This window comes from Mirounga leonina, unplaced genomic scaffold (genome assembly GCF_011800145.1).
Source record: "Mirounga leonina isolate KUSES-001 unplaced genomic scaffold, KU_Mleo_1.0 Mir_115, whole genome shotgun sequence".
NCBI lineage: Eukaryota > Metazoa > Chordata > Mammalia > Carnivora > Phocidae > Mirounga > Mirounga leonina.
The window spans coordinates 31326845-31344094 of NW_023270268.1; the positions used below are offsets into that span (position 1 = coordinate 31326845).

The 17250-nt window shown below is 48.9% G+C and overlaps 1 protein-coding gene across 1 annotated transcript in view; it reads left to right on the forward strand.

Annotated features, from left to right (window-relative positions):
• The window catches only part of EPHB1 (EPH receptor B1), a 283919-nt gene extending 267424 nt beyond the window's left edge, over window positions 1-16495 (forward strand). Inside the window, exons 13-16 of the mRNA XM_034995150.1 lie at window positions 1624-1773; window positions 8057-8250; window positions 10128-10283; window positions 13807-16495. Coding sequence (XP_034851041.1) covers window positions 1624-1773; window positions 8057-8250; window positions 10128-10283; window positions 13807-13915 — 609 coding nt within the window. The 3' untranslated portion in view covers window positions 13916-16495. The remainder of the gene's footprint in view (window positions 1-1623; window positions 1774-8056; window positions 8251-10127; window positions 10284-13806) is intronic.
• The last annotated feature ends 755 nt before the right edge of the window (window positions 16496-17250 follow it).

The following is a 17250-nucleotide window of genomic DNA, read 5'->3' on the forward strand; positions in this document are numbered from 1 at the left end:
TTATCATCCCTGCTCTCGCCCCAGCCCCTGCACACGCTCCTCCCTGCCTGGGCTTCCCTCCTCCTACCCCCCTTTGCCTGGTTAACTTCTGCTTGTGCCCTGGGACTGAGCATAGAATGGAGTAACAGTTCACACATGTGCAGCACGCCAGGCCCTGTCCCAAGCACTGTATGGATAGGAACCCACAGAATCCTCCCAACAATCAGACTACATAGGTGTAATCATCCCCCCCACCCACCCACCCACCCATTTTGCTGATGAGAAAGAGTGGCACAGAGAGGTTAGGTAACTTGCCGGAGGTCACATAGGTTGAAAGGGGCAGAACTGGCATCCAGACCCAACCAGAGGCTCCAGGTGCTCTTAATCCCGCAGGACACTGGCCCTCTGGCTGCTGCTGGCCACCTTCCCCACCCACTATCTATGTTAGGGAGTCTACTCTGGTTCTCAGAAACCCTGTATCCGCCCTGGCCTCACACTCCTCACTTTCCATCTTGTAAACAACACATTTTCAGTCTCTGTAGTCTTGTCTGCCTCCCCACTCCCTGTACAGCCTGAGGGCAGGGACCATGGCTGGCTCATCTCTGGAACACCAGCTCTTCCAAAAGGGCCTGGCACGAAGCAGTGCTCACTGCGTAATGTTGACGGAGCGAATGGATGAATATCAATCCCTTAGGTACTCCAAACAGGCCGAGGTCTGGCAGACAAGCTGAGGGCCAAGCAGAGAGGCAAGTTGCAAACATCCAGTGTGCGGTTGGAGGGCAAGAAGGAGAAGCAGACGTAGGAGCGAAAAGCGTATCTCCAACCTCCGAATATCAACCTCCACTGAAAGGCAGGAAGGTAGCCAGGGCCTACAGAGACCTGAGCACTGGGCTATTCAACCCAGTGCAGCCCAGGGCTGTCCACAAGCTGCAGGGTGAGGAAAATCCTTCCCCCCTACAGGTGGGACACGAGGAAAATGGGACAGGGGGCAGCACAGTGTGATCTTGTAGTAGGAGGCCCCCAGGAAGGACTACCTATCAGTTTCTTCCTTCTATTTGCTTTGCTTCCCCCGACTCAATGTTGTGAGCGTTACGACATTGCGGAGCAAAGATGGCTGTAACTCACATCTCATGGCTCACATGGCCAATCTTGGGTAGTACGGAGTTGCATGTTGGGGAGCATGTAGGACATTTCCACTCCCTTCCCGCCCCCCCCCACAGCAACATTAGGATCAGCGTGCAAGGAACTGGGGACCAATGAAGCCCCCCCCAACCCCCCCACAGCAACATTAGGATCAGCGTGCAGGGACCTGGGGACCAATGAAGCCCCACCCCCACCCCCCCAAAGCAACATTAGGATCAGCATGCAGGGACCTGGGGACCAATGAAGCTTCGTACAGCCGTTGCCTCATGGGTGGTGTGCCCACATATGGTGTGAGGGCAGCACGGACCACACAGATCCTCCTCGAGCCCCTGTCCGCGGGTGCGTAATGGAGGCTTGCCGTGCAGCAAGGGCTATCCTGGCTGCCCTCGTTCACGAGCCTTGAGGGCGGAGGAGTGGAAGGGACGTGCATGCCGAGTTCATTTTCTCCTGCCTTCACCTAGAAACCTGACAGTCGGGCTGACCAGCTTCTCTGTCTTCCAGGGAGGGAAGATCCCCGTGAGATGGACAGCTCCAGAGGCCATTGCCTACCGCAAGTTCACGTCTGCCAGCGATGTCTGGAGCTACGGGATTGTCATGTGGGAAGTCATGTCATTTGGAGAGAGACCCTACTGGGATATGTCCAACCAAGACGTGAGTGTCCGCAGTACCTGGTCACCATAAACCCCAGCCAAGTGTTCCCACAGGCAGTGGCAGGCCAGCCCCTCCTGTCTGGTGTCAGCTCAGGGCCTTACAACCTGAACTTGGGGTGTCTGGGCAGGGGGTACAAGGACCCCCTTGGCACCAGTGTTTGAGCTAGTCAAAGAGTCCAGCATGGAAATGCGATAATCCCAATACTCCTGAGAGCCCGTAAAAGTGCCTGGGCCAACCCAGGAACCCCGGGGCTGGTGCTGAATGGCTGTGGGCCATGAACTAGAGCAGGCCCGAATAAAGCAGGAGATTCAGCCCTGCTTCAGAGCACACAGCCTGTGTGTTGTCCCGCTGTGCAGGACAGAGTGGGGAGCGGTGTTGTCTGCCCTGACAGATATCCTGCCTTGAGCCCATTGCGGCTTCTATGTAGCTCACACCTCTCAGCTTTAAAGAGAGGAATCGTAAAGGGCCCTTCTTTCCTGAGAATCTACTCTTTGGGGGCCTCTGTCACCTATCAGCAAAGGAGCTGAGCAGGCTTCCCAAAGCTGGTCAGATTCAGATGGCCCACAGGAGTGGGACCCTGTCTGAGTGGAGGTGATCAGCACCCCTCCAGGCTGCCCTCCAAGGACAGAGGCGGGCAAGGAAGGAGAAGGGCTGTCTGAGATGCTTTAAGCAGAGGTGTTCCAGATGGGACCCTTTGCTTCATAACCACTAAAAGGTGAGGGAGACTTTTGAGGATGATTTGCTTTGTTAAGGCCCCAAATGAAAGTCGTTTGATCGCCTTTGATCCTGGGCTGTTCCCCTGGACCATTCTACTTTTGTATTTTCAATACATGCCCTCCCCCTGGAGCTGAGAGGATTGCAAAGCCCGCATTCCTCTGTTCCGCTTACTCTGCCCATCTCCTTGGGGGCAGTTATTACATTTCCCAACCTAGTGGCAAGAAGAGGCAGGGCCATCCCCAGTCCAGATCTGCTCCACTGGGCAACCAGCTGCACCATACCCACCTCCATGCTTGGGTGGCTCTAAGCTACGGTTAACTTGAGAAATCTGGCCTCAGTAAGCCCTCTATCCAGCCCGAGGTCTAGAGCCAAGGCAGGTGCCCAGAAGATTAGGAAAGGTGGTGGTCTGGAGCTCAGGAAAGCTTTCCCAGTGGGAGTGTGGGGAGGGGCCAGGCTCCCGCTGTGGTAATGCACCCTGCTCCCATGGGCACAGCGGCGTCAGCCCAGGGCAGGTGAAATGTCTGCACCATTAACCAGGTCCCATAGTCATGTGAGGCGTCTGGGTCCCCTCTCATCTATGATTACCCACGCCTTGCTTCCGCCCCTGGAGCATGTCAAAGCCAAAAGTGTCAGAATGGATGCCGAGGCTGCGTTCACGAAATCAACTCCCCCCTCCCACCCCCCGCCCTGGGTTGCATCCAGACTGTCAACTAGAGGAGTCATAAATGGGATCCAGAAACATGGAGGCCCTTTCCTGAGACTTTAATCCTATTAAGAACAATTCAGCACACATAGAATGGATTATGAAACTGTCTGACAGGAGAGATTTGACATTCAAGATCTGTGAAGGAATTCACCTAGGCTGAAAACAAATGGAATTTCCAATACCAGACTTCCAGAATTCCCAAATCATTCCATTCAGCAAACACTCATCGCCGCTAGCCATTGTGCACGCTGCTTCTGTTCCGGGGTGTCCACTGTCCAGCGGCGCATACACCCGGCCGTGGGACCATTTGGGAGGGGGAGGTAAGGAAGGCTTTCCAGATATTCGACGCTTGAGCTGGGTCTCAAAGGGAAGCAGAACATGTGCAAAGCAGCAGTTTATTCCAATTTTGTCTTATTTCTCCCACACGAAGCCCCTAAGCATTGCCCCGAGTGCAGTTCTGCTCCCGGTGGAAGGTGGGGGTGGCTTCCGCCCCCTGGGAAAAGGCCCGGCCTGGGAGAGAGCCAGGAGGGGTTGGGGCGGTCCAGGCTGCAGCCCCACTCGTCAGAAACCACGGAGGTGGTGGCAGTAACGGATTCTACAGATGACAATTGAAAAGCTTTAAGAAAGGGAATTGCAGAGGCAAGTCGGAGTGCTGGTAATTGGGCTTCTGGAGCCCAGGAAGGTCTTTGAACATGTACAGAGAGTTTGTCAGCCAGAGAGAGAACTGGGAAGTTCTGCTGCTTGGATCTGATTGACAGAGATAATGAGAGTGGCAGTGTCTGTGGAGAGGAGCTGCGGTTTTACTGAAACATCAGAGCTCAACTTAACCCCCTCTTGCCCTGGTTCCTCCACGACTCTGAGCTTCTCCACTTCACTCTCCCCTGTGGAAGGTACGGCAGGTGCTGCCAGACTCACTATTGGGAAAGATGTGTCTGGGGGCCACCGGCAGCCCACTGAGGACTGGAGGGCCTGGGGCGGGGCCCCGCTCGTCTCCAGAGAAGCTCCAGTCACTTCCTCCGAGGCACTGGGGTCAGACCACCTGCCCCGTGCCCCAGCCAACCCCAGCCTTCTCCGGGTCCAAGGGAACAAAGGCGGCCCCTCCCCCTCCCTGCCCTGGTCCCCTAGGACCCAGGGCACTGGCCTGTGCTGGCCTTCAGAGGCCAAGAGAGTTGCTGCAGACCATTCCAAGTGACCCAGCAGCCTGCTCTGCTTGGGTGACAGTCGCCTCACGTGGTCACAACCTGGCTCTCGCTTCTCTCTGGAGATACCATCTGATCTCGTTCTAATCGCCAGTGTTTTCAACAGCCATTTATCCCATCCTGTTACCAAGGAAAGGGACCCAGGACTCACTCCGATTTTCAAGTCTGCTCAGAAGGCCCAAGCTTGGGCCGTATCTTTCCATACAATTCAAACGTGGTTGTCACTGGTGTTTAGAGCCATCGGATGGCCAGATGAAGGTGCTTCTCCGTGTCTCCTCCCTGTTTTCCACACCTGCTAGCAAGGCAGGCGTGATGGAGAATGATCCCCAAACCCCACTAGAGGACCACAGTTATTTTTTTTGAAATAATAATGTTTTAATTTGATTGTAAGTTATATACTCAGAAAATTTGGAAAACACCCAGATCCTTAAAAAGAGTAAAGTTCTCCAAAGGCACAGCACTTCAGTGAAAGATTTAAGCAGATAAATCAATTAATGACTTAGGTAATTTTTTCTTTGGAGTGGAGGGTAAAGGCTTTTTTTTTTTCAGTGTGCAAGAGGCCTCAATGCTTCCAGAATAGCAACCCAAGTAATAACAACAAAATTATCTAGAAGAAATAGCAAATGGCATAAAGTCCCATTTTGTAAACACAAGCATGGCTATCCTCTATCCTGGAAGGTTTTGAGAGATAGGGATCTGACATTAATTAACCCCCCACTATGTGCTTGGTGCTTCTCAAACACTGTCTTTCAAGGCCTCCAAGTGACCAGCAGTAGAATAGACACCCCCTTTGCAGAGACATCTACTGTAGTAGATGTGGTAGGAACAACAGCCTCCATATGATGAAGAGATGCCTTCTACTGTTCATGTGTGTGGTGCTCAACATCACCTCACTGTGTCATGTAATCTTTTTAATAACCCCATCTGTGCAATTTCCAGAAGTCAAGTGACTCTCCCAAGGTTCTGGAGCAAATAAGAAGCGAAACTTGGATTTGAACCCGGGCCTCCAGTGTCTTTGCCCCTAGCTACAGTTCCATACTGTCACCAGCACCGTATGTGGGTCTGCCTCCTGGCTGACCTGCAGGGAGGAGGGATCAGTGGTTCTGATGTCCTCTTAAAAAGAAAGACAGTCTACCAAACAAACAGAGGAAATACAAAAGCAAATGCCAGGACAGTCTTCAACATGTCCAATGAGGTGGCATACAGAGGAGACAAGGGAAGTGTAGCTAAGTTGCATTTGATCCAGAGCTCACGGACAGAAGATCAGTGCATGTGTGCGTCCCCCAGGCTCGTGGTACTCTGCCCAGGAGTGCGTGGGTCACTGAGCCACACCGTGGAGCTGTGCCCCTGCTGAAGGGCCCTGACTCCATTGCTCCTTCCTGTTATAGGCAGAGGGGAGAGAAACCTGCCAGTAGGAGTATGTACTATTTTGGGCTCTGGCATCAAATAATTTGAGTGGAGATGCCAGCAGTTTAGGGGAACATGAGCTGCCCTGCACTGGAAGACTTTGGGGGCCCGTAACCCCATTAGAAGTTGAGTACCGACACCAGCCCCTCCTGCCAGTCCTACCTAGCTTGTCCTTAAGGAACCCAAAAAGAGCCATTCAGTGGATAATCCCACTTGCTTCCACAATGAGTAGGGACTCTGTGACAGGGCCCCTCAGTCTGGCTGCCTAGAAGGAGCTGGAAAAGGGTGCCAATTTATGAGCCAGGTTGATGGGAAGGATGCCCGGCCACTCTTCTTCATGGATGACTTGGCTTAGCTCCATACCCCTGTTTGCTGCCACGAAGACATCAAACAGCTCCCAGGACTGTTGTCCAGGCTGAGATTACAATGCAGCCCCACAGGGGCCTAGGGAAAGTGGGCTTCAGGGTATTCCAAACTTAAAATCAGACACACCTGCACTGTCTTCTCAATCCCAGTTTCCTAGATGTGGGTCTTCAGGCAGGTTACTCCACTGTGTGCTTCTACTTCCTCTTGGGGAAGATGGGCTGTAATGCCCTCTTAAGAGAAGAGCAGATAATTTGATTGACAAGAGTTTGGCAGAGGTAAAAATTTGTCAGTGGTGCAACATATTATTCAAAAGTTCCCAGTCACCGGTTTGTGTAGAGTTCTAATATTGGTATGGTTTGTATGCTTGTTTGTTTTTCCACCACCTAGAATACAAGGGATAATACACCTTGATTATCTCTAATGACTTCAGGTCATATTATTTCATGCCCCACTTCATGTCCTATATAATGGGCATAGAATTTGTAAAAATATAGACTGAAAAGATTCAATTTCTGACAGATCTACAAGGTAAAAAAAAAAAAAAAAGAATAATCAGTTGAAATGAATCTGACATTTTTTTAAAGTAGAAGCAAAAACACCTGAAAATCCCTGAACTCCAAATTATTTCCTTTGTTGTTTAAGGTGCTTGAGCTGTTTATTTTAATATAAAATCAATGTATAATTATTATAGAAAATAAAAACACAAACAAGCAAAAAGAGAAACATAAAGTGCACTCATGTGTCTACCTGCCCAGAGGCAACCATCATTAACACCATGGTATATATCTTTCCAAGGTCTATTGTATGCACGGGTATAATTACTGTTATTTGTTTTGTTTTGATTTTTGTTTTATACAAAAGCAAGATTATACTATACCTGCAGTTATGAAGCTTGCTCTTTTACCTAATATTACAATGTGAGTACATTTCCATTTCAATAGGTACATTTTTGCAACATCACTTCAAGGGGCTCATTGTATTCCAGGCCTTCCATTGTGGTAGGAGGGTACCACAATAAATTCACATGTTTAGCACTGGGTCGTTTACAATTATTTTCGTGATGACGAAAAGCACAGAGGAGGCATAATTGATTTAAATGAATTGGAAATTAAGAAGTAAAGAGTAAAAAAAAAAAAAACTCTTACAACATATGAAAAGCAGGCAAAAGTACTTAAAGATCCGGAAATCTTAACAAAATTCTCCCCTGGAGTATGCGCAAATTCCCAAAACCTGATTGGATAGATTCATTTTAGCTCACCTTGTTATTTTGACCATTGTCATTGTACTTAACCAGTTTGTGTAGCCAGATTATCTACAACACAGTTCATGTTGCTGCAGGATGAAGATGAAGGCAAACAGTGCACGGGAAACATCTAGAGGGGCCTTGACACACAGTAGGCTCTCTATTAAATGCTGATTCCTTCCCTCTCTTAGCAGCGTAAGGACTAGGCCACCACAGGCTTTGGTGGGTATCCTTTAGAACTAACAAACTCACTTGGTTTCCCGCATGCCTTTGCTCCATAGACCCCAGTGCCACCAGCTGCCAACAAGGCAGAAGGGGGCCCAATGTCCTCTTAAAGAGAGGAGAAGCTCAAGCCATTTCCCAGCTCACCCTTCAGTAAACACTGACAGAGATTCAGGATGTGTCAGGCCTTGCTGCAGGTGCTGGGGACACGAAGGGACAGTGAGACATGGTCCCTACTTTCGAGGAGCCCAAAGTCTAAGGGAAAAAGGCCAAGGACATATACAACCCATTATGGTGAGACGTATATGAGCACAGACCTAGAGCGCCTGAGTCAGGGAGGCTCCATCCTCAGGGGCTAATCTGTGAATGACTGGCCGGTGTCCCTTCACCCCATCATAACTGTTCCCATGTGCGTCACTGCAGGTCATCAATGCCATTGAGCAGGACTACCGGCTACCCCCGCCCATGGACTGTCCAGCTTCCCTACACCAGCTCATGCTGGACTGTTGGCAGAAGGACCGTAACAGCCGGCCCCGCTTTGCAGAGATTGTCAACACCCTGGACAAGATGATCCGGAACCCGGCAAGTCTCAAGACTGTGGCAACCATCACCGCCGTGTGAGTCTTGTGGAACACGGTGCTTCCTAGGTGTGGGTGGTCTCATAGCCATGGGCAGGCCCAATAGCAAGGCTGCTAGCCTTTTGATCTATTGACAGCAAGAGTGAGGTGGCTAAGCTTATCCACTGATGGAAGAAACGCCAAGATTTCTCCCTTCCTTTTTCTTTTCCACCTCTCTAAAATATTCCCCACTTCCAGCATGGGCTATGGACAGATACCAAGATACCCGTCTGGGTCTCCACCTTCTGCTGGCTTCAGATAGGCTGGACGCTGGGCTCTGTAATAATTGAGTGTATGTGATGGGCGTGGTAATGAGCCCCACCTCTGGGAGATCTTGTTTCCAGAAGGCACCCTTTATGTTAACCACACCAGGTAGAGCTGCAGACTTGGAACCTTGACCCACCTATTAGCAGGTAAAAGCCCTGATTGCTGTGGGACACAGACATACAAAGCCATTGGATTTGTTATGAGCAAATGCACAGAACAACTTTGGGCTCCTGTCAGCAACTGTCAGCTGTACATTACTCTCTACATTGCAGTATTAGCTGACTGACTAATTGATCTTTTCAACCAAAGTTTATTGGGTACTTATGCTAAGCACTGTGCCCATTGCTGACAGTATAGAATGAACGAGATAGACATGATTCTGGCCTTCATGGAGCTTAGAATCATTTAGGAGGGGCAAGCCCAGATGATCACCCAAAGAAATGCAAACTTGAGACCTTGATTGCTATTATGGCAGGGAGGTATGTGGTGCTGGAGAACATGGATACATACCTTACCTGGTATCAGGGATGCTTCCCTGATGAGTGTTCTTTCCAGCTGAGCGCTGAAGGGAGAGAATGCATGAACTGAAGGAAAGGAAGATAGGAGGAGAAGGACAGGTGTTCCAGGCCTAGGAACAGCATATGCAGAGCCTCGAGGGTGGGAAGGACAGGGCCAGTGTGTTCAGAGTCCAGTCTGTGAGGGGACTGGGTCAGGGGTGAGGCAGGCAAGGTGGGCAAGGGCCAGATGCTCAGAGCCTATAGGCCCAGCTAAGACTTCTGGGCTTGATTTTCAGAGCAGCGAGCACCCATTGAAGGGTTTGACATGAATTGGGGTTTTATGCACATGATACACCTGCATTTTTCAAAGAACACCAGGGTAGAGTGTGGACCTTATGTCGAGGGGAAGGAACATGCTTGAAGAAGACAGGCAGGAGAATATTGCAGCAATAATGACAGAGAAGATAGGGTCTTAAGTCAGAGTAATGGTGCAGAAAGAGGTGGATGAATTTAAGAGATTTTGGAGGTCAAATCTTTAATTCTTAGTGAAAGACTGGGCATGAGTGTTGAGGGTTGAGGGATACGTCAAGGTGGCACCCCACTTTGTGGGTTGGGTAGCAAGGTGTCTGCTTTGAGAATGTGCCAGAGAAGGTCAGTGGAGGGCTGATCTATTTCATTTATTTCAATTAGCTGAGGATAGAACCAGGAAAAATAAAATGTTACCAATAGATTTGGGAAGGTTATAGTGAACTTTATATATTTTTAAAAGAACCGTATCTTTGGATGGTGAAGCTCTTCGATTCCAGTTTACAAAGGAGATACGGGCCTTCTCTTCCCTCCAGACTGCATGCTGCATCAGTCTCCCTGTCTGGGCCGGGTGATGTGTGACAGAGCCCATAGGCAGGGGTACTGGCCACCTCGCCTCCAGAATTCTTTATGGAAAGGAGGGTCAGGGCAGGGCTCCCGTGTAATCCGCATCCTGTCAGGAAGGAATCCTCATCCTGCATGAAGTCTGCTGTCCACCCAGAGTGTGGCTCTGTCCACACACCTCAGCAGCTGTGGGCTCACCTGCTCCTCCCTCTCTCTCTCTTTCTCTCTCTCTCTCTCTCACAGGCCTTCCCAGCCCCTGCTAGACCGCTCCATTCCAGACTTCACGGCCTTTACCACCGTGGATGACTGGCTCAGTGCCATCAAAATGGTCCAGTATAGGGACAGCTTCCTCACCGCCGGCTTCACCTCCCTCCAGCTGGTCACCCAGATGACATCAGAGTAAGTGAGGGGAACAGCCTCCTTGCTGCCTGTGGGTGGGAAGGATCAGGGTCCTTCCCTGCTGTGGCTCATGGTACCAGTCTTGATCTCTGGCCTCATCCCCAGAGCTCTACTTCTGTATAGAACCAGGCCTGGTGGGGAAGTGCCATGGAAAGATGGAAGGGTCGGGTGGCAAGGCTGAGATTCATCCTGGCCCCAAATGAGCGCTCTTCCAAGTTGCAGCCATATGTCATTTGCCTAATCATCATGAGTCTCTCCTCCATGTAAGTTTTTAAACTTAACCCATCAAAAAGAGCATCCCGATGGAAAGAACACAGGCAGCCAGCACTTTAAGCAACATAGCAGAGGTGCTGCACTGACTGAGCAACAATCCCAGACGTGGGGGGGGGGCTTGGGTCCGTACTTAGTGCTGGTGAGTAAGCAGACTTTTCCATCCCCCACCAATTATTTACCAGTCTGCAACTCCCACAGGAGGATGGAGGAATACAAAAACTAAAATTATTCAAATACGATGAGAGCCAGAAAGGGTCTTAAACATCCATTAGTCCATCATTTCCCCAAGAATGTTCTGAGCAGCACCCGTTCTGGGAAATGTTAATAGGTTCTCCTTGGAAAACGTGTCCCCCGGTCAAATAAATTTGGGAAATACTGCACACTTTATCACCCTTTTGGAGATTTGCTACACATATTAGCATTGTAAAGGCCACGAGAAATCCTGAAAGAAAGAAACCCACTGAAAATTCTTAAATGCGTGGATCCGTATTTTGGAGGGGTAGGGTTTTGCTGCACGGTAGTTTGGGAAATAATTATCTAGTTTTGTCCCTTCCATTCAGCAGATTCAAAAAGGAGGTGAGTTAGTGCCGGAAGCTTCAGTGCTCATGAGTGGTAAAGTGGGGGCTAAAGCCTTCTTTCCTGAAGGCCACTTCCATCTCCTCCTACCAGTCCGCCCTGGGGGCACAGCATGCCCATACTTTGTGACACCCTGGTGTGATCTAGGAATCTTTAAAAAAATACCGATGACTGACTTCCACTCCTAGATCTTCTGGTTTAATTGGTAGGAGCTGAGACCTGGGCATCGGGATGTTTAAAACTCCCCAGGTGATTCTCAGGTGCAGCCAAGGCTGGGAACCACTGGACTGAAGTTGGCAAGGGTCGAATTTTGAGTACACACACCCAGCTAGAGAGGACCTCACCGGCCACCTGGCCCACAACGTGTATGGACAATATGGGGGTTGGTGGCCTGTGACACACGTTTCCCAGGTTAGAGGATCGGTCAGTCCTCCAGGCAAACACTTACAGATCACCTATTATGTCTCGGTCACCATGCTAGGTGCTGGGATTTCCTCCTGCGGTGGGCCAGTTGCTGGGTCCCTGGGGAGAGGGGTGGTCCCATCCAGACCCAGCATCTGAACCCCGGAGAAACAGCTTCTGTCCCAGACTACTGCTTTGCAGTCAGTCTTCCCGGAGTCCCGCTCTACCTCTCTGAGGTTGATTCTTGCCAGAAATGATGGAACCTCCACTTTCTCCAGGGAGATGGCTTGAATGTGCATCTAGCCTAGGATCCGTGAAACATCAGAATTCATTTTTTAAATGTGGCTTCGTTTTTCTGTTGATGCCTAAAAAAGGCAGTCCCTGCCACTATGAATTATTGTCAGGCATCACCAAAAACAAACACACACACAAAAAGAAGCAGCAGCACCTACCAGTGGAAAATCAGGTTCCGGGCGCCTGGGTGGCTCAGTCGTTAAGCGTCTGCCTTCGGCTCAGGTCATGATCCCAGGGTCCTGGGATCGAGTCCCACATCGGGCTCCCTGCTCCGCGGGAAACCTGCTTCTCCCTCTCCCACTCCCCCTGCTTGTGTTCCTGCTCTCACTATGTCTCTCTCTGTCAAATAAATAAATAAAATCTTTAAAAAAAAAAGAAAAGAAAATCAGGTTCCCCATCTTGCAGCGCTGACGTGAATGCCCTAGACGATTGGAGAGCCTGGATTCAGGGGCCGAAGTGGGTGCTCATGCTGGTGGGGCTGCTCCTGCTTCCCCGCTATGATATGGCCGTCACCCCCCCCCATCCCCCACGACTGAAGGAATCAAATGGAGTGATTTCCTCAGTCTGGAAAAGGAAAAATTAAGGGATTTAGTTCAAAGTAAAAAAATGTCCACACACTATTGGAACAATTTAGTTTGTTTCTTGAGAGATAAAAGATGGAAAAAGAACATGAGCAACGAAATAAAATAGATTGCAGGACAATTTGTGAATTTGAAATTCAAGCATGCCTCTCAGAAGTGTTGGCTGAAAAGACACGGACAATTTGACAATCTGAGCCAGCTGCAGCCCTGAGGGGGTTGGCCACCAGCTGAAAAGAAGGGTTGAGGGGAGCACAGGAGCCTCCTCGTGGGGAGTCATCTGCTATGCTAGGGACAGGGGCATTTGAAGGGGGATAGAGTCAGGACCTTAGAAGAGGTCTGAGAGCAGCCCTACAAGGGTGGCTAAGAACCAGGTAGTCTTGAATTCGAACCCAGCTCCACCACCAGTTATCTGTTTTGTGATCTTGAGCATGTTACTTAACTTCTCTGAGCCCTACTTGCTTTGTCCATAAATGAGCAAATAATAATAGTACCCATCTCATTGGTTTGTGGTGAGAGGTTAATGGAATAGTGCAAGCAAAGCACTTAGCCTATTACCTGCCTACAGGATGCACACAAGAAACAATTACTGTTAAATTATTATTATTTACTTTGAGTGGTTTGTCAAAATTCATGAAATGCTTCATTAGGTATAAATGAGATAGTATATGGCACATGAGAAGTACTCAAGCAATGCTATATATTATTATTATTAACTAGGAAAAGATGCATGGGTCTCCCCCAAATTAAATATAAGCCATGAACTTGATCATTAAGACTCACAGCTTAAAGATGAACCCAACTCAAACCCTTATTCTAAACATATTACTTGAATTCCTGCTTGGGCAGATACTTGAAAGTTATTTTGAGATCACCCTTCTTAAAAATTCATGACATTAAAATTCAAACAGAGGCAGAAAATGGAAACTCAGGGGAAAAACATCAGAAAACCCAGCAAACCCCACATCTTTTCAATCTCAGTGGGTGATCACTAATTTAGGCAGAAAGCTCCACAGCATAACTAAAGCCCCATATAGTGTGTGCTTGGAGTGTATAAAAAAACAACACAGAGGAAAGTTCCAGTCCACCTAGGGTCAGGGACACAAGGAAGGGGCTGCTTCAGAACCCATAGGTGAAGAACAAGACACAACACTTCCAGGACTGTCTAAGTTGGAGGGGCCATTGGGGACTAAGGCCACTGCATGAAGCAAGTGAGATTGAGCAAAAAAATATCTAGGTAGGCGCTTGCCAAAGACGGATAAACTTGAGTCTTGGATTTTAAACACTTTTATTTGTCTACCCAGCTATATCAAGAGCTTGCCTTCTGTGATGAGTTTTGATCCGTGAAAAGCTGCCCTAACACTAAAGTGCCTTTTTTTGTGTGGCTTTCTCCCCCCTAGAGACCTCCTGAGAATAGGGGTCACCTTGGCAGGTCATCAGAAGAAGATCCTGAACAGCATTCATTCTATGAGGGTCCAGATGAGTCAGTCACCAACGGCAGTGGCGTGAGAACTCTCATTTTCTGGGGGGAGGAGAGGAAGGAAAAGGACCAGTCTCAAGAGGGAATCAGAGGTTGACCACTGTGGAACGTTCTGGAAAGATTGGCTTCTCGGCTGAGAAATGCATTACATCAGTGAAGAAGAAACTGGACCTGTTCTTAATAGGCAACCTTCATTTCTCAGTGACAGAGCATGTTTCAGATGCTGTGGGAAACCCAATCTATGATCATAAAAATACGAAAAGGTGATGTTCAACAGAAGTGAAGACAAAACGGTATGCATCGGGGGAACGAAGAGTAAGCTCGGCTCCCACCCTCGGGGCACTGGAGTCACCCATCCACAGGAAGAAAGGGAAGGAGGTAGAGGGAAGAAACAGGCAGTTTTCCATTTTCTTCCTCACCAATGACATTCTTTTCTTTTCTCCTTTTGTACTCCTCCCCACGAGCCCTCTCCCTCTCCCACATCCATTTCCCTTTGCTCATGACTCGTGTAGGGAAGTTCCTTCAAACAAACCCCAGCTCCTGAGTCTCCAGATGTCGTTCTGTCAGTTGCCAAAGGACTTTGCTGACCACTGCATGGGGGATCCAACCAATTCAATTAATGTCTTCATATTGAAGAAGAGATGTACCTTCAATTGAAAACCTTGTTTTTCTTTTGTTTGCATTTTCTGCAAAAAGGAAAAAGAAACCACAAATTGGAAAAAAAAAAAAAGAAAAACCTGTTTCCGTGTGCAGGAGCACACACATGTATGTCTGTGTTCTAAAATGACTGTGCTTGTTCGTAACAGATGCAAACAAGAAAGAAGAACCGGGAAGTCTCTGCCCCCGGAAAATCCAAAGGGGCTGGAACGTGTTGTTGGTTTGGTGTTCTGGTTGGCCCAGTTGGCCTATGGGCTCAATGGGGAGAGAGGGCAGGGAGAAAAATAAAATGAAAGGGGGAAAAAACTCTCAGGAGCTTGCAAATTCAGACAGGAAACAGGTGAGTGGTTTGAATTGGAGGCAGTGTGGGCCATTCTAGAATGATACTGACTGATTAATTATTCTTGGTAACATCTGAAGAGAAGGAGAAGGAAAGTGTTTCTTGGAGAATGTTCTTCCACATCCCTGGAATCTGCAATTCAAGAGATGGCAAGGGAGAATTCTTCTTACCTGATCTGTGGACTGGCTTAAGCCGTGTGGCATCCGAGGAATGTTTCAAATGTGTCTGTGTTTCTCTGCATTCCTTCTTGTACCTCATTGTTCCATTTGCTTTTGTAAATTCCACTTAACATTTAAATATTTTTAATTTCTCCTTTTCTCTTAATCTCCTTGCTAATTTTATCTGTCTAATTAAAATGAGCAGAAGCATGTCTGGGTTTACATAGAATGGTGTCAGAGTGTGTGTTCTCAGACCCTAGTGGGTCCATCCCCGAGTTACAGGAGAATCCTTAACAGTTGTCCTTCTTCCCCTCATATGGGAGGGAAGGAATACATCCCAGACCTTGTGACTCCCAAGGAGCAGAATATATTAGAATCACTCTCACTGATGTGACCCAAAGGAAGAACTGAATAAATATGAGGCTCCGAAGCCTCAGATGTGCAGCTTACGAAGTCACTGGCAGATAAATATAAACAGTCACCAATAATAGACTATCAGCCCTGATTTCAGTTTGCATACTGCATTTGAGAAGTTCATATCCAGGCCAGTTTTGTAAAAGCCACGACAGCCTATTTTAGACTGCTGGCTTGTGGTATGTTTGTGAACACGCAGTTGGATGGGAGAGTGTGAGGCAGGAAAAGAAGCCACAGTCCCCGTGTAGCTTACTGAATGCAAATTTAAGGTGAGATGAGCCTTTTCCCCTAGTCCTAGGTAACACATGGTACTGGGGGAGGTCTTACCTTCTGAAGCCCCTTCAGAGAGGCTCATGGGCCTAGGGGTACAGCTCTGATGCAGGAGAGCCCCATCTTAATGCATCACTCTTGTGCTTAACCCCTGGGGGACAAGAGGAGATGGACAGAACTGTCTCAGCAGATTTGCATATGGTTGCAAAGGGCCCCCACCCAGCCGTGTAGCAGGTAGAAGAGAAAACTTCCCCTTATTAATGGCTTGCCAATTCCATGCACAATTTGCTAATTACCCCAAAGACCTCAATCCGTGAAGTGTCTTACAAGTCTAGGCAGTTCGGCTAATCTACTCTTAATTTTCCACAGGAATGAATTTTAACTTGTCACCAGATTTCTCAGGCAGCATCCTTAACCTGAAATCCTCACTGTTCCTTCACTAATGCCCGCCCACCTTCTGACTGTCAAGAAAGCAAGGTCAAGGTGAAGGTCGTGTTACGCCCTTGGGTTTTGTTTCACCGGAAGATCCTACAAAGGCGACAGAGTGTGAGAGGGAGAGAATCCTGTAGCACGGGGTCAATCCTTAACCTTTCTGGGCCTCTGTTGCCTCTTGTGTCTAATCCGATAGTAGTAACAACCTTTGATGAGGCCTAACACTCCTGAGCGAGGTCTCTCTGCCAAGCGCAGTGTAAGTACTTCGCATCTATTAACTCTCTTCCTCACAAGCATCTTATAAAGTAGTAGCAGATGCTTTACCACCCCCAGTTTTCAGATGAAGAGACAGAGACGAGACCTTCCCGGCACCACACAATGGTGGAGTCAGGATTTTGACTCAGGCAACCTGATTCCGTGTTCTTATCCACGATCCCAGTGGGTCTCGCACTTGAGCGTGCATTAGCATCACCAGGAGGATGTGTTGAAACACAAAGCACTGGGCCCCACCAGTGAGTTTTCTGACTCAGTAGATCCGGAGTGGAGTCCAAGAACGTGCCCTTCTCACAAATTGCCAGGTGGTGCTGATGCTGCTGGTCCAGGGACCACACTTTGGGAACCGCGGCACTTCACTAACCGGAATTAGTAATCGATGTAAAGTTCTTGACTCCGGGAGTGATAGTTATTAAAGCTCTTGAGCCACCCAGAAAGAGAGGAATGAGCCCCCAGCCTCTTCTTGGGCACCAAGCAGTGCGAGAAGCTGGTCTCCTGTGTGGAGCTATCTTTGTCCGTTGACGGCGTGGCTCCAGGAGACTTTACTCACACTCTCAGCAGAGCTCCCTGGGGAGAATGCTCCCTGGCAGTGAGGCCCCAGGCCTCTGAATTTCAGTTAGACGTGCTACTTTAGCATCTGGCAGAGGATGAATTCCAATTCGGATGGTTCCTTAAAAACCCACTCTGCACAGTGGGCGGTGGCCTGTGGCCCTCCGAGCCAGGCTAAAGAGATGGAATCTAAGGCCGTGCTGCGCAGCCCAGGTTATGGCTTCCAGAGAGGGGTTCTCTGCCAGGCGCGCCTGCAGCCGCCGAGGGTCAT